The sequence below is a fragment of the Xyrauchen texanus genome, chromosome 41, assembly GCF_025860055.1.
Source record: "Xyrauchen texanus isolate HMW12.3.18 chromosome 41, RBS_HiC_50CHRs, whole genome shotgun sequence".
Taxonomy (NCBI): domain Eukaryota; kingdom Metazoa; phylum Chordata; class Actinopteri; order Cypriniformes; family Catostomidae; genus Xyrauchen; species Xyrauchen texanus.
The window spans coordinates 5,073,939-5,099,220 of NC_068316.1; the positions used below are offsets into that span (position 1 = coordinate 5,073,939).

At 39.3% G+C, this 25,282-nt stretch overlaps 1 protein-coding gene across 1 annotated transcript in view; it reads right to left on the minus strand.

The window, feature by feature from the left end:
* Positions 1 to 275: 275 nt before the first annotated feature.
* LOC127634290 (obscurin-like) overlaps positions 276 to 25,282 on the minus strand; it is a 62,777-nt gene continuing 37,770 nt past the window's right edge. Inside the window, 36 exon segments of the mRNA XM_052113781.1 lie at positions 276 to 1,382; positions 2,046 to 2,088; positions 3,349 to 3,451; positions 4,536 to 4,665; positions 5,099 to 5,201; positions 5,336 to 5,503; positions 5,607 to 5,720; positions 5,861 to 6,038; positions 6,154 to 6,312; positions 7,207 to 7,371; positions 7,602 to 7,718; positions 7,902 to 8,061; positions 9,243 to 9,413; positions 9,631 to 9,707; positions 9,931 to 10,131; positions 10,296 to 10,435; positions 12,610 to 12,666; positions 13,255 to 13,356; positions 13,914 to 13,957; positions 14,088 to 14,118; positions 14,323 to 14,541; positions 14,667 to 14,765; positions 14,978 to 15,019; positions 16,268 to 16,465; positions 16,582 to 16,715; positions 16,856 to 16,937; positions 17,386 to 17,667; positions 17,968 to 19,230; positions 19,853 to 20,122; positions 20,359 to 20,649; positions 20,750 to 21,022; positions 21,261 to 21,536; positions 22,141 to 22,407; positions 23,779 to 24,051; positions 24,342 to 24,608; positions 24,839 to 25,096. Coding sequence (XP_051969741.1) covers positions 284 to 1,382; positions 2,046 to 2,088; positions 3,349 to 3,451; positions 4,536 to 4,665; positions 5,099 to 5,201; positions 5,336 to 5,503; positions 5,607 to 5,720; positions 5,861 to 6,038; positions 6,154 to 6,312; positions 7,207 to 7,371; positions 7,602 to 7,718; positions 7,902 to 8,061; positions 9,243 to 9,413; positions 9,631 to 9,707; positions 9,931 to 10,131; positions 10,296 to 10,435; positions 12,610 to 12,666; positions 13,255 to 13,356; positions 13,914 to 13,957; positions 14,088 to 14,118; positions 14,323 to 14,541; positions 14,667 to 14,765; positions 14,978 to 15,019; positions 16,268 to 16,465; positions 16,582 to 16,715; positions 16,856 to 16,937; positions 17,386 to 17,667; positions 17,968 to 19,230; positions 19,853 to 20,122; positions 20,359 to 20,649; positions 20,750 to 21,022; positions 21,261 to 21,536; positions 22,141 to 22,407; positions 23,779 to 24,051; positions 24,342 to 24,608; positions 24,839 to 25,096 — 7,856 coding nt within the window. The 3' untranslated portion in view covers positions 276 to 283.

The window sequence follows — 25,282 nt, forward strand, 5'->3', positions numbered from 1 at the left end:
ACATTTTATTTCACGCTTGAAGGAACTCAAATAGTTAGAAAGTCTTCATTGGTTAGGATATAAAGGCATTGAATTTGGCAACTGAATCTTTTGAAAAAGAGTCGTATCAACATGGAATGATCCGCTGGAAGCAGAAGACCTTGTGACTGAAGTATACTGCCAGACAGTTAAGAAAGATTTTACAGAAGTGTTCCCATTTAAGACTAGGGCAAATGTGTGTCCAGATTTTACAAGCAACAGAGAAGAATCTTTCCTGAGCGATTTCCGCTGGATTCCTACCCGGTTAATGCTTTTCAAATGGGTTCCTCTTTGGGATCTGAAGAGTGACTTGACTGCTTGGCATGTAGCTGCAAGTCTGCGCAGAAACCTGCATTTTGAAGCTCTGCAGACCTCCTTCTTTTCCTCTCTGGACCTCAGAACAATACATTGGCTGTACCTCAAGCCTGGCAAAGCTGTTGAGCCCTTCGGCACTGGCATGGTGTGAATAGTTGGATGCAGGTTCGCTTGTCACATGAATTGGTATGGCCTTCTCTCGACTTGACCTAGAGCTGGTGTTTGCCGAGGTGCCTGCCGCAAACATGCTGGAAACATGCTCCTTGAAGGAGCTGAAGAAGCCCATGCGTGGTTTTACGGGTGCCACTGGACGCCCGACCTTCAACAAGATGGGTTTGCCAATGACAGGCTGATTAATTTCTCTCTGCAAGACGGAGATCTCGCAAGGTGTTTCAACAGTGGTGTGCTGGTCTTTGCCGCTAGCAAAAGTTTCACCTTCCTGAGGGACATAATCCTCAAGGTCTTCAAGAGTGAGAACTCGATTTCCACAGGTCAGTATTTTGCAGTCTCGTGCACCAAGTTCGGAATCATCGTCTTCTGACTCCACGATAATAGTTCCTTCGTCGTCAATATCTAGATCCGAGTCAACCGAAACACATGGGTCAATCATTTCTTCAGTTATCAGCATGTTGTCGACCCCTGATGTTACATTCTGTGCAGTGTCCTCTTCATCTACACTAGTAGAAGCTTGTAAAGTCACACCCATCGGTGCTGTCTCCACTAACTTGTTGTTGGAGTTATTGGTGTTTGGGTTTCTAGGTGGTGCCAGTTTGCCAGGTGAAACGCCCCTTCTCCTTGGTAACTTGGGTGATTTGTTCATTTTATACTCGATTATCTCCTCGACTTCAACCCATCTAGGGTTCCTGGCTGTGGCACCCTCGGGCTCTGGAACGTACAGTGTCGGTACAGTCTTCCTGGCCAGTGTTCGTCTCTGTCTGGGTTGTTCAGGTGTGGATGTCTCAGAGCGAAACGCTCCCATGGGAGACCCTCGTGGGGATGCATGCCGCTTCATACGAGTGTTCTTCACCACTGTAGTGATGGTCTCCTCACTTATAGTAGGAAAAGCACATCGGTTTTTCAGTATAGTTCATAAAAAAGTACAGTTAAAAAAAAGTTAAATGATTCGACTAGTCAATCATTTATTAAAACAAAAAACAGTTACAGTGAGGCACTTACAATGGAAGTGAATGGGGTCATTCCATAAACACTAAAATACACACTGTTTCAAAAGTATAGCCACAATAACTAAACATTATACATGTTAACATGATTTCTATAATATCGGCATTCGAACCAGCATCAGGCAGCATGGGAGGCAGGTGCTCTAACAAAGAGGCTAAAGGTTACAGCCTCAAGCGTCAGTCGCTAGTGCGCATCTTGAGGCCAGGGGAGTGAGGTTTACACATTGCACAGATACCTACCAGCTGGCTACCATTACACTCACCCCCCTAAACCTCACTACCATCCGGGTCAAGGCACCACTGTAAGCAGACCTGCTCGACTACTCTGAGCGAGATTCGAACCGGCGTCAGCCAGCATGGGAGGCAGGAGCGCTAACGAGGTGGCTAAAGGCTATAGCTTCTAGCGTCAGTTGCTAGTGCGCCTCTTGAGGCCAGGGCAGTGAGGTTTACACACTGTACAGCTACCTACCATCTGGCTACCATTATATAATAACAATCTATTTTTGCTAATGGGGCAAAAATAAGACTTACATAATTATGGTTTTCCTTGGTGCTTTCGTCTCTTGCTCCATTACTTGTTGAAAAACAAAGTTAAACATTTATATTAAAGGAGTTACATGAAAATTCAAAACAACAGAATTTAAAAACAGCTTATTCATTCTTTGTGTTAAAAGTTGCAAACTCTCCTTAGTGATGCTTAAATACAAAAAAGCTCCTTTAGTCAGATTTCTCATATTAAAGCTGAAGTATGTAACTTTTTCAGTGGATGCTCCTCCGTCCTCGAGCCTGTGACCCAGAAACCGATCAAAGTCCGGCATCATGAAGGATGTATCAATTCTCTAAATGCACCGCGAGGAGGCGAGGACAGAGGAAGCTTCCTGAGGTCGTTTGAGCGAGGATACACAGGAGCATCCTAAGCGGAAGACTTTTTGGTTGAAGCACCTGATGCACGTATTAATTCTCCTCCCCTTCACATCTGACACAATAGTTTTAATTCATTTATCACATTTGCAGTTTAAATAAACCATAACTGACATACTTTAACAGTGCGTCATGAATTATTTGGATTTATTTAGAATATATTAATAAATAAAGTTTCATTAACAAAATGTCAAGCACGTCGAGGTACTGCAGCTGCACAAAAACACGCTCTGAAGTGACACGTGTGTGAGCAGGACATTTCATTTTATAAATCCGTCTTGCTTTGATTCCTCCATCCTCGTTTCCTTTCCTTAGATTCTCTCCTCATTTCCTAAGAGGGTGGAGCTAGGAAGCGAGGAAAGGAAACGAGGATGCACAATTTTAGAAATGAGAAGCACCCAGTGTCTCTGTGGCACTATAACATTTCCTGTTTGTTTCAGAGCAACCTGTTTAGACCCCACCCAACAACGTTATTCAACCAATGGCTGGGTTGGGGGCAGGACTAACTGACTGTTTGAAAAACAGCAGACGAGGGGCATATTCGTAAAGCTGTTTTGAAAACGTTTATTTTTGCAATTCCATTCGGTGACGCTAGTGTCGCAGAAATGACATACTTCAGCTTTAATTTCGAAATTTTAAAATTCTAGTTTTGGGTCAATCTGTGCTCTAAATATAAAAAGACAAAGACATTTTCAGAACCTGACCATTTCTAAAACCTCTCACAGTGTAGGTAGAGTATGCACACTGTGTTCCTTAGAATGTGATTGCATATGTCCTCTTTATTCATTTCATCCCATTTAAGAATTCAATGAGTACTAACAGATGCGAATGTCAAGAAAATTCTGTCAAACTTTTATGACTGCTTCTGTTGACATTGTGGCATACTGTATGTGTTTTGACAGGCGTCTCTTACCTTCTATAGTGATGGCCTGATCTGCTCTCCGTTCTCCCGCCATCGCCACAGCAGGAGTGATCAGCTGTGCAGCACACCTGGCACTGCCCAGGCGGTTCGACAGCTGCAGATAAACAATATGTGATAAGTGATAATGTACTTGTTATAAAGTAATAAGGAAGTGCAAGAATTAAAGTAAGAATTGGAGGAGTTATTTTATCATTGAACTTGTACACTATATATATTCTTTTTTTTTCCTCCCAATTTGGGATGCCCAATTCCCAATACTTAGTAGGTCCTCGTGGTGGTGCGGTTACTCACCGCAATCCAGGTAGTGGGGGACAAGTCTCAGTTGCCTCTGCTTCTGAGACATCAATCTTATCATGTGGCTCGTCATGCATGACACCGTGGAGACCCGCATGTGGAGGCTCATGCTACTCTCCGCGATCCACGCACAACTTACCACGTGCCCCATTGAGAGCGAGAACCACTAATAGTGACCACAAGAAGGTTACCCAATGTGACTCTACCCTCCCTAGCAACCGGGCCAATTGGGTTGCTTAGGAGACCTGGCTGGGGTCACTCAGCACACCCTGGATTCGAACTCGCGACTTCAGGTTGTCAATGTCGATACTCGCTGAGATAACCAGGACCCCGACTAGTACAGTATATTACACTTTGCAACATCTTGTCCATTTTACACGTATTACATGTAATATATTTAATTATTATGTAGTAAAAAATAATTATGTGTAATTGTAATGGTCTTGCTCGACCCACTCTGAGCGGGATTCGAACCAGTGTCTCCACATGGGAGACGGGCGTGCTAACAAGGAGGCTAAGGGTTACAGCCTCAAGCGTCAGCCGCTAGTGCAACTCTTAAGTCCACGGCCGTGAGGTTTACACACTACACAACTACGTACCAGCTGGCTACCATTACATTCACCCCCCTTAACTTCACTGCCATCCGGGTCAAGGCACCACTGTAAGCGGTCCTGCTCGACCCACTCTGAGCGGGATTCAAACCGGCGTCAGCCAGCATGGGAGACAAGCGCGCTAATGATAAGGCTAAGGAATACAGCCTCTAGCGTCAGTCACTAGTGCACCTCTTGAGGCCAGGGCAGTGAGGTTTACACACTGTACAGCTACCTACCATCTGGCTACCATTATATAATAACAATCTGTTAAAACATTGTGCAGCTTCATACCTCACAATCATACTTCCCCAGGTCTCTTTCTCCAGGGCTCTTGATAACTAGAACCAGCACTCCACTGCGTGATTCACTGTATGTCTGATACTTCTCCTGGTCTGTCAGTAGTTTACCATCCTTAAACCATCTGCCCAGGGGGAAAAAATCTGTTTAATTAATATTTTATTATACATTTTATTATATTTAATTTAGCATATTTTTCCTCTGTAAAAACTGGTATTATAATCTTAAGAGGCCATTCACATCTATCTTGTTTTTGCATCTGTCTGCGCTGATTTTAATTGTTTTTCTATATAGACATGTGAAATAGAGACGTCTTTGACCGCTGTGGTGCGTCTCGCTGTTTTTCCAGCTTCAGCTTTTAAAATGCATATTGAGACACCTGCATTCTATTATATTTGTTGTGCTACATCTGTATTTTTTTGGGTTTGGTCTAAACAACCCTTTAGAGTTCTATAAGAAATGTAACTTGCATAATTAAACATTTTATGTGCTTAATAATCAACAGATTAATTCATCGTTCAGGTTTTCAGGGCTCATCATTTAAATAGAGTGACTACCTTATCTTGGGACTTGGTGCACTTTGAATGGTGCAAGAGAACTGAGCATCCTCTCCTGGAAACAGGGTGGCATTCCGGATCTTATTTACAAAACGTGGAGGCACTAAAAAAGGAAGAACAGAAATAAGTAGCAATTTCTTGCATTTCAACGTGCATGGATTATGACATAAACTAGCTTTACTAAACTGACCACATCTGGTTGCTCAAGCTCAAGTTCCAGTTTGGTTAGTTACTCACCCTGCACAGTGATTTTGCCTAGTGTGCTGGCATTGCCCGCAGAGCTGGTGGCAAAGCACATGTACTGGCCTGAGTCGTCTGCATTCATGTTGTCCAGAATGAGTGTGCAGGAGCCATCTGGGTCCTCAATAATAATATGATGAGGATCCACGTCTACGGCGCGACCATCTATGAATGAGAGTCAGAAATGGATTGGAGTTAATCTACTTCAGTTACAAGAACAACCACAGAACCCATCAGACAGAGGATCACCAAAGATTGAGTTACTTACCTTTGTACCACATGACCTGAGGTTTGGGCACACCAGTGACCTTACAGGCGAGTTTAACAGTCTGTCCGAGCTCTGCTGTACAATCTGTTAATACCGCGTCAAAATCGGGAGGGCCTGTTCAATACAGATAAACAGATACATTTAATAATATACTGTGTTGTATATGAACAAATATGATACAGAAGAATCAACTATTCTGTACTTGTTTGTTCGATCGCAATTGAGAGCGTTACAAACATAAACGGCCGACTTACTCCATGCAGGCATGCCGTAGCGTTGCTGAAGGTCACGAAGGTCGCGGAGCCACGAATTCTTAATGATAACAGTGCGCGCCTGCAGTGTGTATTTTCTCACGGAGTCCTCACGTTCATGCCAGATCTCAAACGCTCTCTCATCTCCCTCAACGGTCTCATTAACATCAATGTTTGTTAGCTAGAAAGATAGTTACAATTCAGACAGGAAATATGTTAATGTCGAACTAATAATATTTTTGTCATGATTCTCATGCAAATACGAGTTTTCTGTAATGTTTTTGCTGTGCTTATACCTTCATCATATTCTTGAAGACATATGTTTGGCTGTCTGTATTTGTGTCTCTCTTCTGCTTGCAGATGACCACATGATTTTTGAAGAGGAAAACGTGGCGATGGTGACCTCTAGAAGAGGTTCGAATTCCAGGAGCACCTTCCCAAACAGTGAAAGGCCCCTGTAGACAAAACCCAGTAGCTAAGTAGTTAAATGTAACTTAAAGGGATAGTTCACCCTAAAATACAAATTCTCTCATGCCATCCCATGTCATTCTTTCTTCTTCTGAACACAAACAAAGATTTTTAGAGGATCTCAGCTCTATAGGTCCATACTATATAAGTGAATGGGGTCCAAAATTGTGAAGCTCCAAAAAGCACATAAAGGCATCATAAAAGTAATCTATAATAATCCAGTGGTTTAATCCATGTCTTCAGAAGGGATCCAATTGATTTTGGCTTTTTCACTGTATACATCATCATTGCAGTCTCTAGGCACAAACATGATTTCAAGCTCAGTTACATTGCCTAGTGCTCAATGAACACTCAGAGCGCTAGGTGGCACTAGGAAGTGTTATCGAACTTGAAATCATGATCACCAAGGAGACTGCTGACGTCAAGATTTATAGTCAAATTTGAGTAACATTTTGGTCTGTTCTCACCCAAAACCGATAGGATTGCTTCAGAAAACTTGGATTAAACCACTGGAGTTTTATTGATTACTTGTATGCTGCCATTATTTGCTTTTTGGAGCTTCAATGTTTTGGACCCCATTGACTTGCATTGTACGGACCTACAGAGCTGAAATATTCTTCTTCTCGTTTTCATTCTTGGGTGAACTATTCCTTTAAATTAAGTTACCGATAAATTGGTAATGCAAGTGCAAACTTTCAGAATAAATCACACAGTAATTAACCTGTATATGCCCCAAAGAGGAACAACTAACAATATTTTAACAATAACAATGCTTATTTAAAGACATTATGCTCCAATAATGCACTCACTGTGTGTTCATTAATAAGATAACTAAAATAACTGGAAACGGAATTGATAAGGAAACATGCAGTGCCATGTACCTGTCTAATAGATTCTCCCAGTGCCTCCAGATTGGCAGGGTAGTTCTCAATGAGAGACACGTGGTGTGTGTTATCTGAGCGCTGGGAGAGAGACGACACCATGGCATAGGCCTGCTCCAACAAGCAGCAGTTCTGACCGTTTCTTGCTTTGTTCCGGATCATATCCTGGGATAAAATCACAGAGAATTAAGAAGAGATGGTCAATTTCAAATGTTAATGAAGAGTTATACAGTATCGTGCATAATCAGTAAAACCATTTTTAAATACATATTTGCATAATTACTCAGCATTTTTTGGAATAGCGGATCTATAAGCTTTAAGTAAATATTACAACAATGCCATACAGATAACTGACAAAACAACTTAATTCAAATAACAATTCAAATGTTTAGTACCTTCAGTAATGCCCTGTATTTTTGGATTCTCTCCAGTGGCCTTTGAAGATAAGCATTAATACTCAGCACAACACCTTCTGAGGGATCAACATTTGCCAACTCAGATCCTGTATAATCCTGATAATAAATACATTAAAACATGTCAAGTTCAGTAACTTCAGCATACTGTATGTTTCTTTCAGTTAACAGACAAAACTATTTAAAAAGAGAAGAAATAGTTCCAACCTAAAAAAGAATCTATCACAGAACTTATAATACTAATTATAATAAAACAATTTGTGGTCACTTTTTTTAACCAACCTTGAAATATTGGTGCACTGCCTTCTCACTGATGGCAGACTCTGCTTGAGCTTGTCCAATGAGGTACTGCAGATATTTCTCAAAACCATCAGAATTTCTCAGTAAATGCATGGCAACATCATCATCCGTATCACAGTCACGCAGACCAGGCAGTAGAGAGCTGGAAAACAGACAAGAGTCAAATAATTTAGATAACTTTAACTGTGGAGATAGCATCTGGATCGTCACTTTTGGTTACCGGCTAAGATCTCTAAAACTGGTCTGCACTACCCACTAGTCAACTTCATGATGCTGTTTTTGTTTTACAATAGTTTTCCCACTGTCACAGTTCTATACAAACTTCAATGAATGACAAATACACATAACAGGATGAGTTTAATTTGAGTAGTATAACCTATTCAATTCAAGTTAAGCTCAGTCAACAGCGATATTGGCATAATGTTGATTACCACTGAACATAACTTTGACTCATCCCTCCATTTCTTAAAAAAAGCAGCCTGGGTGGCTCAGCGAGTATTGACGCTGACTACCAAAGGTGGAGTTGCGAGTTGGAATCCAGGGTGTGCTGAGTGACTCCAGCCAGGTCTCCTCAGCAACCAAATTGGCCCGGTTGCTAGGGAGGGTAGAGTTACATGGGGTAACCTCTTCGTGGTTGTGATTAGGGTTTCACGCTCTCAATGAGGCGTGTGGTAAGTTGTGTGTGGATTGCGGAAATAACATGAGCCTCCACATGCGGTGAGTCTCCACGGTGTCATGCACAACGAGCCATTTGACTGTCTCAGAAGCGGAGACTGAGACTTGTCCTCCGCCAGCCCGATTGAGGTGACTAACCATGCCACCACAAGGACCTACTAAATAGTGGGAATTGGGCATTCCAAATTGCAAGAAAAGAAGTAACAAATCATGTATTACTTGAGCTGTTAAGTGTTTTCGGTCGTTTGAGGGTTTGTAGATTTACAATGTTAAGTCGCCATGGCAACGAAGTTGTAAAATTGGCTATAACTTTACACAGAAAAGGTCAGTAAGCAATGTTTTCACACTAAAATCATGTTAACACGCATATTGTTTGTCTCGTGGCCATACTTTTGAAACAGTGAGTATTTTAATGTTTACAGATTGGCCGCATTGACTTCCATTGTAAGTGCCTCACTGTAACACAGAGTTTTGCTATTTTTAAAGAAAAGGGACAAAATTTATTTTTGTGGTAATCAACATTATGCCATAATGCTATCGATTAAGCTTAACTTGTATTGCACTTGGAGCATTCCTCTAAGTGTTAAATGGCAGAGATATCAGTTTACAGTTTAGAATTAACATTATGTGATTGTCTGAGTTTCGTACCTGCTGTGGAAGGATTTCAAATCATTGATATTGCGAAAGATTGCTTCCTTGTGACTGGCAATATCAGGTGGTGTGCTCTCCTCATCCACACGTTTCAGATGATGTGACGTGAAGAACTCAATCTCCTTTAGAAACTCGGTCTCTGTGTTGATCATCTCCTGGACAAGTTGACTGGAGACAAGTGAAACGGGGAAGTAGAATCATTGAGGTTATATTACAATGAGGTATTCTGCAGGGTGTGCATTTGATTCATTTCAACTTAGACAAAAGTATAGCATGATATTTCTTAATTACTATCATTAATATTAACATGATTAATAAGGTTTTGACATAGTTTGGGTCCTGTGTGCTGAATGTTGTGTCGTTCTTAGTATGTGCCAATATTTACCAGAGCTTCTTCTTGTACTCTGTCTCAGTGACTTCCTCTCTGGTGGTTTCTGGGAGATCAGCTGATTCTGCAGACAGCTGAAGCACAACCAATCAATTATTAGTAATAATTCACCAGACACCACTATACTTGTCTTTCATGCCCAATATTTCTCAGAAAAGGGGACAAATTTCTTACCCACAGTGCCATTACGACATTTAAGACCATTTAAAATCCATGTTTGCACATTCATATTCAAATTGTGAATTTGGGTACCCACTATCTGGAGTAGTACATTTATTTATTGAACACTAAACTGACCTTAAGCCTCTTGTCGAGATAGGCAGGTGAGACCCATCCCTGACGAGATGGTGTGGATTTGGTGGGCTTGGTACGGACCAGCCATTTAAGTGGGTGGGCCGAATCCAGAACTTCTACATACTGGCCCTCTTTCAGAGCAATGGTCTCTTTACTGACACCAATGGGGTTGTAGTCGGCCGTCGCAACGTAGATATCAAACATCTGCAAAGGTGTATTGAGAAGATGGCTCATATGGAAATCATGTCATGCTGGTGTTCCAGATCTAATTTTGGTCTAATTAAGGTCTTTTAGGTACATGATACTTCCAGGTAATTCCAGATATTATGTGTAATTTTGCTGATGACATAGAGAAACATTTGTAATACCTCTCCTCTGGAATCTCCTTCATCAGACTCGGATGATGAGTCCACAATTAGAGACGGGGGGCGTGATCTGCCATGATACGGAGATGGTGATGGTGTTTTTGTTTCATCATCACTGTCAGCTCCGGGGACACGTAATGAAGCTTGAAGCAGACAGTGATGGAGAGCAGAAAGGAAAGAGAAAGATAGAGATAATGTGTCAATCAATTATATTCATTTCCAAAACACAATGATGTTTAACTATCAGTTCTGACAGCATGGGCTTTAGCATCAGATATGCATGGAATTGCAACACCACATTTGCTCAGATTATGATATTTAATAAACATTAATTTGATTCATTTTCATATCACATTATGTATTGGCAATGAAATGTAGACAGGACATGCAAACATTATATTAGGCATATTATATTGCAATCATTTCAAATTCAATAGATTTAAAAAAAAAAAATATATATATATATATATATATATATATATATATATTATATATATATATATATTTTTTTTTTTTATTTTTTTTTTTTATTTGTATTTTTTTTTTTTACAATTGTAAACTTTGAAATACATCAATGCTCAACTGTAAATTTAATTCAATGATGAAATACTCAAAATGTCAACTTGCTATTGTATTAGTAGGCCTATCCTTGAACAATTGTTTCTGTGGTTATCTGAACATAAATTATTTGTCATTGCTGTTAAAACAGTAGTGCCCAAACTGTGGCATTTCTAAAGAAAATATTAATAACTGTGGAAAATATATCTTAGTTGATGTTATGCATATTCACAAATTTTTGAGAAAAAAATAAGATCCCAAAGAAATGTTTATGATGCAATTATCTTAGCACTATTTTAAGCTGCGTTCACACTGTCAGCTACTTTGTCGCTGCATGTCGCCAGTGGCTGGCGGTTAGGTCACTAGTGGAGTGTATGGAAATCTAAACATCACTGTTTCTTTACAATTAATATTATTACTAAAATATTAGGATCACGTGAGCTCTGCCATCTTTTCTCCTATTGGCTGTCGCTCTCGAATGTCGCTCTTCATTTGCAGAAATTAAACATTTCTCAACTTTGTCGCGTTGCTGGACACGCCCACATCCGGTCGCCAATGGTCGCCGTCGCTCGTGTTGCCGGTAGTCGCGAGCTCTCTTTGAAAAGATGAGATGAGGTCGTTTTGTCACGTGATTACAAACGCCGTTTCAAATTGCGCGCCTTTTTGAATTGGCGCGAAGCAGCGAACTAATTCTTGATAATGCGATAGAAATAGTCTTTATGCGGAGTCACCCGTAAAAGAAGACGGGCAGTCTGAAATAGAAATATTATACAAATGTGTAAATAATATTTAAGATAAAGGCTGTGAATGTGTTATGAACAAAGTTTTGTTCATTACTCCTCATTTTGTGGCAACTCAACACAAGACAACTCATTTCATTAAGGTGAGTAGCAAGCTATTCTTATTTATAAAAGCAATTTTATAAACAGGTTTAAAGTGTTATCTGATACACAAAGTTCCACTTTTTTTGCATTTGGTTATCGTGATAGGCTTGGATTATAGGCTACCATGTTTAGCTGAGATAATGTTTCAAAGATCAGACAGGTGTGGGAACCACTGCTTATTGTGATTTATTCGAGCAGGTATTCAGATAAATTGTGTTGAGATTTTGTTTCATAGCTTTTTTAGAATCAGAAAGCTGTCAAGTTACAACAAATAGTTGTTTTTATTTATGTATTATTATTTTAAAAAAATCTGGAACATTTTTTTTTTTACATAATTCAAACTTGCAACTGAAGGCCTGAATATCCTGATGTCTTTGGGATCCTCAGTGACTTTGGATATAATTAATAATACATTATGTTTATACTATAAATTAGCATGCTCTATATTATGCTTGTGTAACAACACATTTGTGCACCCACAAACTAATGTATTGCTCATGCAACCCTATACATCTAAATATGCCAGTTAGTGGTTCAACCATTTCCTTTCTGTGTATACTGAAACAGAGACACCTTGAAAGTGTTTAAAATGAGACAATCTGCATCCATTGAAAATGTCCAGTATATTATGAACAGTGACAAAATGGCCCTGAATTTAAAGAACCATGACTTTATTTCCACAAAACTTTGCTACTCTTTTTCTGAACATGAAAAGGTTTCTTAAATGTTGGATTTTTTTACTTATCTTTTTTAATTTAAGTTGTTTTAAATCATTATAGGCACAAATAACCCTACAATTACATCTACGTTGCAAAGCCTCATGGAGAAAAAGTCAAGGTTTATTGTGTTAAACTGGAAGATCTGCAGATACATACTGGTTACTTTGGGCCAAGATTTCATCCACTGGAGCACTTGATGGTTCTGTAAGCTGTCTGAACAAATCAATGCTTCAATGAGAATGTGAGTGAAAGGAGGGAGGAGAGGATCAGTGGATGAATGGATGGATAGTTTGATGGAAAGACAAAAGAATGGAGCCAGAATTGCGAAGGAGTTATGGAATCCAGAAAGAGAGACAGAGGGAATTTTTTACAAGACAGGAAAGTCTAGGGAAATACACAAAGTGTAAAATTTTCCTGACAAGAAAATAAAAGTAGGCTATAGGTGTATAATTAAGAATTTTTAATGTTTTCCATGAGAATTTGAGACAGGTGTAGCTCCATTTCAGTACACCCTTTGATTCAAAGCATTTGGGCACACACAAAGCTCACTCAAAAACAAAGCACAGAGAGTTTTGAGTGAATATTAGGATGCATTATGAAAAGAATGACTACATTTGAAAGACAAACAGTATTATGACTGCAATAACATGACATAAAATAACTGATTAATAAATCAAAGACAGGAACGTTTAGTTTCTATATTCATAATTCAGTGCAATATTGTGGCAATGCAAGTTACAAAAATGTTTAGCTCATTATTTTAACTCATAACTCATAAAGGATCCATCTAGAAAATGTTACCTTGAGTGAACTTTGCAGATACCATTTCCGTGATTTGGGTTGTGAGCTTTTGTAAGAATTCCTCTGTACCCACTTCACCCATGTAAGGTAGTTTTTTCTCTCCTATGATAACAATAGACTTTAATGTTGTTGCAAATGGCTTAACAAATACCTGATGCCAGTCATTCTGATACAATATGACAGTGCATTAATAGTATAAGAATATATATTTAAACTTAAATATAAAATGGAACAGGGGGCCAGGTAGCTCTGTGGAGTTGCAAGATCAAATCCATGGTGTGCTGAGTGGTCTGCTAAGCAACCAAATTGGCCCGGTTGCTAGGGAGGGTAGCATGGGGTAACCTCCTTGTGGTCGCGATTAGTGGTTCTCGCTCTCAATGGGGCGTGTGGTAAATTGTGCGTGGATCGCGGAGAGTAGCATGAGCCTCCACATGATGTGAGTCTCCGTGGTGTCATGCACAAAGAGCCATGTGATAAGATGCGTGGATTGACTGTCTCAGAAGCAGAGGCAACTGAGACTTGTCCTCCACCACCCCCGATTGAGGTGAGTAACCGTGCCACCACGAGGACCTACTAAGTAGTGGGAATTGGGCATTTGAAATTGGGGAGAAAAATACAATTTAAAATTTAAAGAAATATAAAATGGAACAAATGTTCACCTTTGCCCTCTCCCTCCGGTGGGCTGATAGTAATTCCCAGAACACTGGAGACAAAAAAAGATTATAAATAATCATTGACATTTAAATAACATCTGTGGTCACTTTTCAATGTTTAGTTAAATAAAATAATATAAGCCTCAATCAACAGGTGTAAGTTTTTATGTCTAAACTTACTCTGGTCCAATTTTCCCCTTTTCTGCTGGTACTGTTGGACAGCATGGTGAAAATGAGTTCAAATCAAATTGGGAGCAAAAAAGAAGAATGCATGTAATATAATGCTACTCTAAATAATGTTACCTATGAATCTTTTTATATAAAAAGACAATTAAAGACACATTCAAAAATAACTATTTAAAAAGTTGCATGATTCAGACTTCAATGTTCATTAACTAAACCACAAATTTCTAACCAGGCTCCACTTCCAGTCGGGCTGTGTTGACCGACTGTCCAGCAGGGTTAGTGGCAATGCAGGTATACATGCCGCTATGCTCTTTTCCCACTTCCATGAGAATTAGACTATGCTGACGGCCAGAACTGGCCACCTTGTAGCCTGGTGTGTCTGCCTTGATCCACAAAACATCCTTATCTGACACCTCCTTTAACCAGTTCACAGATGGGGTTGGGGACCCTTTGGAAGATATTGACATGTCATCACATTTAGGCTACACCTTATGTAATATACCAGAACATTTTGAATAATGCTATGCTCTAGCTATCAAAATTCTGTTAAAATGGATGTGTAACACACAGTACCTTCCACTTTGACTGATAACGTTATACTTGCTCCCTGTTTCACCTTCTTGTTGCTGAACCTCTCCAGGAAGCGTGGTGGAACAAGTGGCACCTTTAAATCTGTTTATGGCACAGAATATAATTACCATACCAAAGGCATGCATGCATAACCTTTCATATTAATCCTGAAAATTGCCTTTTAGTATAATAAAACAAGGCTCATACTGAAATCGCAAATCTAAACACACTGCATATGCATTAGTCCCATCATGTGGTGCAAGAATTCATAACAACATGTGCCGTAAACAAGAATATGTGACATTACAGTTTACCTTTAATTCTTCCCCTTGCAGAGACTGGGCGCTCTCCAGGACCTAATGAACAAAAATGTATTAAATAAATACACAAATAAAAATAAATAAATAGAAGTAAATTTAGATCTGCCTGTAATATAATAAAACAAAACAAAAACGTTTTGCTAAAAATTAGGGCTGTTGATTTAACGCGTTAATAACGTGCGATTAATTTGAAAAAATGAACGCATTAAAAAAATGTATGCGCTTTAATCGCAATGCTTAACAGAGAATTTCAAGCTTGTAGTACCACCTGTTTACTGCAGAGGGCAGTAATTGAAATTTCAGCTGCGTGAGCAACGCACAGTTTATACAGTGAATAAAACAATTTCTTGCGTTCAAAACACTTGATGGAGCGCAAATGTGATCTTTAAGGGATCTTAATATGTGTTTAAAGATTGAGTATTAAACTATATTTAACTTGACACAGTGACCTAAACATTTTATTTTTATGACGCAACACACCACAGACGTGACACAAGCATGTCTGACGCAGGTCGTACGGTCTTTACCTCATACATATTTAATTACCAACGAGGTTAAGGCTGTGTCCTTTAAACTGTTCAACTGTTTTTACCCAGTCAGTCTTTATTTAAGAAACATGCTCCCTGAAATGGATCCACTTTGCTCCTTCTGTAATGCTGTGATGAAAAGTTTGTTTGTTTGTACGTACCTCTAATTTAACTAGCTTTTCTTTGCTTTATAAAGACGTTTTATTTGGTTTTCACAGATTTGATAACCTAAACAAACCCTCACAATAAATCTCCAACTGATTGACAAATTCACTTGTGTAATGGATTGCTGTCAACTGTATGCCAATGATTATATGGTAGTAAACAATACATTGTATTCTAAAGCTGCTTTTTGTATTGTCTTATCAATGATGAACTCTTCTGCTACAAGAATTTAATGCATTTTAATTATCTGAACATTTGTTTATTTTATATATATATATATATATATATATATATATATATATATATATATATATATATATATATATATATATATATATATATATATATATATATATATATATATATATATATATTTATAATTTTTAATATTTAAAGTTAACTATGTATACTTATTTCATCATTATATATTGAATTATTGTTATATGAGGGGCTTTCTCAGCAAATATTTGTATATGTATATTTGTATATTAATCGGGACACCATGTAATTCATTCGAATAAAAAATTTAATCGATTGACAGCCCTACTAAAAACATGATAATTCAAACATACTTAACTCATAACATACTTACCCAGTACATTCAGTCGTGCCGAAGAGTACGCGGAGCCAGCAATGTTGCTGATGTATGCTGAATATTCTCCAGTGTCTTCACGGTTAACGTCCAAAATCTCAAGACTGTGCTGATCTCGCTCGGTCATCAATAAAAGTCTGCTGGATGCTTGAAGTGGAATCCCATCTTTAAACCAGTAAACCCTTGGTGTGGGAAATCCTGCAGAAATTGTAGTATTCAGTGTCATGGAATAAATAGTACATGAAATAAACAGACACATTTATAAGATTGAATTTGAAATTAAATGGAATATGCATCCATGAAGAAAGTCTGACCTTTGACCCTAACGCTCATTTTGGCAATGGGTGCTCCAGGACTAAGGAAAAGATCATGTAACTCATCCACAACCTGAGGAAGCTGCTCGTCCTCAGCCACTGATTCAAAAGCTTCTGTGTCCCTTTGCTCTGAGCTAGGACGTACAGCAAGAAAAAAAAATCTATGTAGAACTACCAATAAATAGGAGATTTGTTTTGGCAGGATCTGTACAAAATCAATTGTAATAGTTGACATAAGTCAGTCAAATTATACAAAAATGTAATTAAATCTTACCTAGAAACATAGCCTTTAGCACTGACATAGGAAGATGTCTCTGTGGCATCAGCTGCTGTATCATAGTCTGAGCTACATGACACTACAAAAAAATGCAAGCTTGGGTCAATAATCAACAAACTGACACAATTTAGAATCTTAAATGTTAAGTTAACTGGACTTGAATCAATATTCAAATGACAAATAAAAAACAGCAGAAAACCATTGAGAGAAACTCTGCTTAGAGTTCTGAATAAAACAACATACAGTATTAATGTATAAATGTGTTGTAAATTCAACACAATTGAGAATGTAAAAGTATATGTTGGATCTAAAAAAAGAAACAAAGCATTGACAATGCAAGCACCATTTTGACAATGCACGCACAGGCACATCCTTACTGTTCACAGATGCACTGGTAAAAGAAAGTGCTATTTTATTTAAAACACTTAGTTATATAACACAAAGTTATATAACACTTTTTCTATATATTTTCAGTCCAGTTGCTAGTTTGGAGGTTGAATAACACTTTCTTTTAACAGTGTACTCACTGTCCACCCTCAGCTCAGCCTTGCTGGAGGCGATGCCACTGTCATTTTCAGCCATGCATCGGTACACGCCCATATCCATAGGGAGCACAGCTGTTATGATCAACTGGTGATGGCCCTCTAAGTCTTCATTGATCATGTAGTGGTCATTCTCCTCCAGCAGCTTCCCATCCTTGAACCATCGCACAGTGGGATGGGGCGTGCTGATGATCACACAGTCGAAGCTGACAGGAAATCCATCAGGAACGTCCTGGCTACGGAGCTCTGTCAGGAAGACTGGGGCCGCTGGGAGGTCGGTAGGTGATAGTCAAGATAAAAGGCGAGAGAGCAAACAAAACCGAAAGAAAAGAACATAGCAATACTTTTGAGTTAGAATGCCGAAGCAGGAAAAAACATGACATGCGGTAGCCTTTATGTTCACAAAGAGCAAGTCGTTCAACAATTATTTTCTAAATATCAAAAAAGCTGAAGGTGCTGCCCTGTTATGAAAAACATAACCAAGCATTTAAACATGCAAATTTACAAAGAACCGAACAATGGAAACAAGAAAATTAATGGTAATCCAGTAAGTAAGAGGTGTCATACCAGGGACTCCGGTCAGGAAAGCAGGCATTGGTCTGTCCTGAGTTGGGGTTTGGGAACCGTCTTGGTCAACGCCCATCTTTGTGATCCGTAGTTCTACCTTAGCACCTGCTTCTATTATGGTGGTTTCGATGGGCACTCCTTGATGGGTAAACATTTCCTGAAAGCGCTGGGAAGCCACTTGGGCTTCAGCATGGTTATCTAAGCGAATGTAGATATACTGATCGTCTTCCCGGTACGACTGTAGATTTGGTGGTGATAAATCTCCTTCATCAGCACTCACAAAAGGTTCCTCTTCTAGATCTGGAGGAAGGCGGGTACGCAGAAGTCGCCGTAATCTCTTGCTCGCCTGTCGCAGGGACTCATCCATCTCACTTCCTGAGGAACTCTCAGCTTCACTATCTGCACTGTAACCCAAAGTAAGAGGTCGTCTTCCAGAAGATTCTCGCAGTGACCCTACAGTGACTTTCCCACTATGGGTGGTAACGCCAAACTTGTTGGTGACCTCACAAGTATAGACACCCGTATCTTTGATTGTTGCAGCAGTCACCACTAATGAGCAGGTGCCATCATTGTAGATGTCTATATGGTGGTGCTTGCCATCTGTTAAGGGTTCACCATCCTTCAGCCAGCGAACCTTCTCTGGCTTTCCTTCCACAATGCACTCTAGATGAATTGTCCCATTGGGCTCCTTAGTCTGATCCTTGAATACTTCTTTGAAGACTAGCCGCATATCCTTCCTGGCCTTATAACCTTTAAAGACCTCCTGAATTTTGACAGCAGCCTCCAGCAAGTCATCCCCTTTACCATCCTCCATGAGAGGCTCCGCAGCTTTCTTTGTAACTGACTGCTCAGTCATCTGGAAGTGCTCATACATTTTCTTGGAGGCGATGGTCTCAGTCTGACTTTCCACATTAAGGGAGGACTTGCTGCTTTTCTTAAGGTAAGACACCAGACTTGTCCCACTGAGAGATTCTTCATCAGAGCTGGTGTATAGATTTGGCTCTGTTGTGATTTTGGGAGCTGGTTCAACAAGTCTATCTTTCTCTTTCACTTCCTTTTCAGATACTTTGCCCTCCAAGCTTTGTGCCTTCTCTTTTCCATCTTCTTCTGGCAACTCCGAGATTGAATCTAATGTGGGCTCCCGGCTCATTCTTCGTTTTTTGGCCACTGCTTCCCAGAGAGCATGCAAATCTCCTTCAGAGGCTGCCTCAGAAGGCAGTTTGGGTTGACTGCCCATGTCCTGAGAAAGTGTCGTGCCATCTCCTGTAATCAGGGAGCCACCATATATCAGTCTCACTCATGCATTGGGTGTACGCACAAGAAGTATTTACATGTTTGTAAAATAAATTAGATAAACATGTATATGGTTGATACTGAAAGAGATCAAATAAGTGTTTTGTAACAGCAATTTATATGTATATGGAAGTAATTATTTGACAAAATATGAAACAAACATAGAAGAAAGGTACAAATAATTAAATAAATACACTTCATCTGTAATCAGAATATTAAGTTCCAAATTTGTCTGTCAATGCACATGAACAAAAACATGTATTTAGACATGCATTAAGTACAAATAAAGTAACAGCTGTATTATCAAACAAAGGTTGTTCAATACTAATTTGACATGACAGGAATCTTGACATGCAAATTACTGTACAGTAAATGAAGAAGTAGTTGGAAAGAGACAGAAAATTATATAAAGTAGCTTGACCACACACAACTATATGGATGCAGTAATCTAATAACGAAGGAGGTCATACTGTTATGTGGAACAGCCAAAACATCTTGACCAGTACATGCACAAAGGATTATTTCCACAAAGAATAGACAAAGTAAGGATACTGATAGTGAGTTAGATATGAGATTAAGCAAAGTAAAATACCTTCGAGGTTGAGGCTTACTGAAGTCTCTGCCTTCTCTGAGGCTACACAAGAATAGACACCCTGGTCTGTAGACTGGAAATCCTTTATGAGCAAAACTTGGCTCTTGCCCTCTGTTACTTCTTGGTATTTGACCCCAACTTCTATCTCTCTGTTGTCCTTTAACCATGTGACTGATTTACTCTCTGCAGAAAGCTCACATTCCAAACGCACCATCTTTCCTTTTTGGAGCTCAGAGCTGCTTAAAGTTTTGGTCACGGTCATTGGTACATCTGAAGAACAAAGGTCCATTCAAAGAATAATAGAAGAAATGAAGAAGAATTCAACAAGAACAAAAAACAGTCCTTTAAATATTATTAAATACTACAAAAACTAGCATTTTGTGTAAGCTGCTAATAGCAAGCCTTCTATATAGACTCATTTAAATGCATTTGGGTTAGATGAGCATACAAGAAAACAATACTAAGTGAAATATTTTGTTCTGAATGCACTATAGGCATCGACTTACCGAGCGTCACAGTTTGAGGAAGATGGACAGGCTCTCCAATGCCAGCTTGGTTCATGGCTGCCACTCTGAACCTGTAACCTGCCCCAGGGATGAGGTTCTCCACAAGAAATTCAGTATTGCACACTGGTTCTGTGTGGCAAGGCAGCCAAAGGATACTGTCTACTAGACGCATCTCCACACGGTAACCCAGGATTGGGCTTCCCCCATCATTGAGAGGTGTGAACCAAGACAGGGTGACAAACGTTGTTCCTTTATTGACAACCTCTGGGTCTTCTGGGGGATCTGGCACAGCTAAAAAATATTAAGACAAAGAAAACAGTCAGTATAAATTATAGAAAATTGTAAGCAATAAATTAGGAACAGAATAATATTTTTCCAAAATGACCCTTACTAATTGTTATGAGTCTGGCCATTGATAAGGCATCCCGAGCTGCAAAAGTGATTTCCTGTGTGGGCTGAGCTTTGACTTTCTTCAAGATGAGGCTGTATGAAGAGCCATTGGTTCTTATTATCCAGTGGTCATCTTGTTGAAGTTCAACACTGTTAGCATACCATGTCACCTCATTCTCTGGCACAGCTTCATTCAAAACACAAGTGAACTCCACTTGCTCTCCTGCAATAGCTGTCTTGTCTTCTAAAGGCTTAACAACTTCCAGTTGCCAGGCTACACAAAATACATTCATAATATACAAATATGTGATGAAACAGAAACATAATATGCTTGTAAACACAGTAAAAAAGATATAACATTTAAAATAGAAAATAGACTTGATTGTTATTACAAACACAACTTGGTGGTGTGTACCACTGGCCTATAAAACTTAAGCTGACAGTTTTCTTTCATTGAATACAATTACATTTAAAAGTTATAACTTATTGATAATGAAAGAGAAATGCCATACCTTTGACAGACAGAAGGGCAGTAGTTGATGCTGTACCCGCTTGGAATGTAACCCTTGTGTTTTCACAAGGATGCAAGTCCTTTAGAAGCAGAAGATGCCGCCAACCACTCTCAAAGGAAACTATCTCCACATTTTCAGACTCCTTCAGAGGCTTGCCATCGATTAGCCAACGGCAGTCTTTCATTTCAGGACGAGAAAGGGAGCATTCAAAAAGGGCTTCCCCACCATTAATGGTCTCCACGTTACTTAGCTCTTGGAGAATCTCAATGGGTTTCGCTGCAAGAGAGAGAGAAAGAGAGCAAGAGAGAGAGAGAGAGAGAGAGAAAACTGAAAATGCCTGAAAACCCACTGAGCAGTACAGTGACTTCCACTGAATAAGCAGCATCAATACACAACAAAAAATTCTGCCAACATTTCACTAGCATAAAGCATTTAGTAGCATAACAAGCAAGTGTAGACATGCTAATAGCACATGATTTTTATTGCATAGCCAACTTAGTCTAAGACCAGATGATGTCACTAATTATACTGATTACTTTCACAGTTGTGTATAAAATTAAATACAAAAAAAAAAAAAACTGTTAAATTCAATATTTGGATGCCTCTGAATGTTAAAGATGTCTAAAAATAAGAATCTTAAAGAGGTCCACAAAAGACCTTCTGTTATATGTCAAACTATCAACATCTTTCCCAAAATGTTAAACGTGTCCCAAATAATCCCTTGTGGTAAACCCTAAACAGAGCTGACATTTTAAACTCTTATATGGTTGTCTGGCTAGCATAGTCTCCACAATGCTAGCTCTTAAGTGTCTTTACAATAATCTAAGCTTTAAGTTATAAATTACACGCAGATTCTCTTTTTGGCTGCAGGCGCTCTCACCTTGCACCCTTAGGTGCGCCACAACAGAGGTTCCTTCTGCCTCACAGGAGTACTTTCCCCCATCCTGGGGCTCCACACAGCTAATGTACAAACGTGCAACAGTCCAGTCCTGTTCCACTATTACCCTGCGACCATCTGCTTGTACAGGTATGCCGTTATGCTTCCAGATAGCCTTGACTGGCCTGGAATACTGACAGATGAACTCTGCAGGCTGGTTCTCTCCTACATGTTGGTCCTCCATGGCACTGACCACCTCCACATTGGGATCTATAGAGGGTAGGTGGTGGGGATAAGTAATATTGGGCATACACAACCCCAGTGCACTTTGGAGTAGAGTTCTTTAACTCAAGCATCTTTCAGCCATTGGGTGGTATTCAGACATACAGTATTTGCAACTGAAATACCTGAGCCTGGTGCTTTATTCAGTTCAAAACTGACTATGTTTTACAACCTTGTTATCTCAGCCAATGGTGCAGCTGTTTCACTTTCAATTAAAAATTGAAATGTTTTGCCTTTAGTGTATTGGTCAGACAGGAAGTGTGATAAGTATGTCAACTTTTGCTTCTCTACTCCAAATTGACCAAGGACAAAACTAATTACAGCCAACAGAGGACTAGTTGCAATATCATGTCAAACTGAGGCCAAATCCTGTAAAAAGTGAGTGTGCAGCACATGGAAAAACATTCACATGTTGAAGGTTGTCAAGCATACATTGGTCTGCCTGAGAATGCATATAACTGAAATCAAGACCATTATTCCATTTACCTGAAATGTTAAAATGGAACTGATTTGTTTGTTCAGTTTTGGAGTGCAGCAATGCTGAGAAAACTACTCTCTCAGCATTGTTTGTTTTTGGAATGTCTTAAGTTCTGATAAAAAGCCATTTAAAAGGTTGCCTGTACACTTTGACTAAAATGATTTAGTGGATAAATACAAAAAATATTAATGTTAGCCACACTATAGATAATTTATATAGACAAGCCCAACATAAGTGTACCACTATAAGAAGTATTATGCTAATTTAGTAATTGCAAGTCATGATACAGCAGCCACATCAATGACTGGTTTAGGTTAGAAATGCACGGCACATGGACTACATGCATCCATGAATTTCCATAAAAAATATTTTTGTTGGCTTCCTGTGTACTAACAAAAGCTACATATTACCTTGCCAACCAGGTTCATAATAAGTTGTGGCACCAACGTACAATTCGCAAAGATGCGCAATTATGAACCCAAATTATATTTTATTCTGTGTGATGACATTCTAATAATAAAGGATCTTGGAGGCTAACACAAGGATTTAGATCCAGGCATGGGTGATCAAAAAACTGATGAGTTAGAGATGAAAATCATGTTCTATATCCATTTTGTAATTGAGCATACCACTCAACCATAGGTTGATCCAGGGGGACTGTCAGTGCAAAGACATGCAAAGAGCATAAGAGTACACACAATTCCACCATTTTTTGTTTAAGAACAGATAGACTACATAATAACTGATATGATTTCATCTTTTTGAATGCCTAAAGGGAATTTAGGAAATTCATGGACACAAAAGTAGTCCAGTGATCTCTTCCTGCCAAGCCTTTAGTGGAATGCTTTCAGTCTCCTCAGCCCTTGCACCTTATCTAGTACCTTTAACTAACAGCTTGGCGGAGGATGTCAGGCCACCTGTTTTAAACAGGACTGTGCCTGAGTCATTGGGTGAAAGGTTCCTTAGGATGATGGTGTGGAGGTGATCTTCATTAACACTTATTTCACTGAAGGTACTGTTTTCCAAACGAGTGCCATCTAGCCACCACTGAACTCTGTCTTTGGCACGGCGAGAGAGCTGGCAGGAGAAAATTGCCTGTTCGCCCACAAACACATCTGTGTTCTTTATACCCAACACTATGAAGACCTCAGTCTCTGCATAGACCAAACACAGATACCCTTAGATGCCTTAAAATAATCATACATTTATGCTTCTTAAACATCATAATAATTTTATGAGTGCATAAATTGTGTGCAAGGGTATGATTTAAATATGCTATTTGATTATGATACATATAAAAATATGATCAACCTTACAATATTTCAGAGTAATTCTGAGCATAAAACTCTACCCATTTTGGACAATCTAATCCAATTTAATAAAAACAGAGGTATTTTAATATTAATATAGAAAAGCAGACATATTTAAGAGTGATATTTGATACCTTGCACTGTGACTGATGCTGTGGTCAACTGAGTTCCAGCATCACACGTGTAGTAGCCATTGTCTTCTGGTTCCAAATCATGAATATGGAGCTCCAGTACACATCCGTCCTGTTTCATCTCATATTTTCTACTGTGTTGGAGCACCACTCCACCCTTTCTCCACTCTACACTTACACCCAGCTTGGAGAGTTCACAGCGCAAGATGATACTATCTCCCTCAGTTGCCTTCTGGTTCTCTAACTCCTTGCAGAAGAAAGCAGGTAGCCCTGATGATGGAGATTAGAAAAGAAGATACACGAATGTAAATGCCTGACTTTCAAAGGCTGGTGAAACCTCATGAACTGCTGGGCTGTGAAGGTATCACAATCTTCTTTTTTCCAAAAAACTTTCTAAGAGAATCAAATCCTTTCTGGGACCCATTTGCATTCTGTTTCTCTTAAGGCATCGAAAATGTTGATACATTTAAAACAACAAATAGGCCTACAAACCCGTTTACCTTTTACAGTAATGGTGGCGCAGCTTTCTGCATCTTTGGTTTTGCATGAATAAAGTCCTGCATCCCCTTCTTCCACCCTAAGAATACGGAGCTGGTGGACAGCTCTGTCCTTGTAGAGCAGATACCTGCACCCTGCATTTATCATCTTCTCATCTCTGTACCATTGAACAGAGGCCTCAGGGTCGGAAGTCATGCAGGACAGTGTCACTGTTTGACCTTCTTTGGCAGTTATGTCCAGAGGCTTCTCTAAAAATACGACTGTGGACAGGAGAAACCCAAGCCAAAGTGCTGTCACTTAGACAAACAAATATTTAGCTCACCCATGATGGTAATTTAAAAAAAGAGCTTTAAGCCTAGAGCAGGGGTGCCCAATACGTCGATCGCGATCTACCAGTCGATCGCAAAGGCAATGCTGGTAGATCGCACAAAATTTATATGTACTTT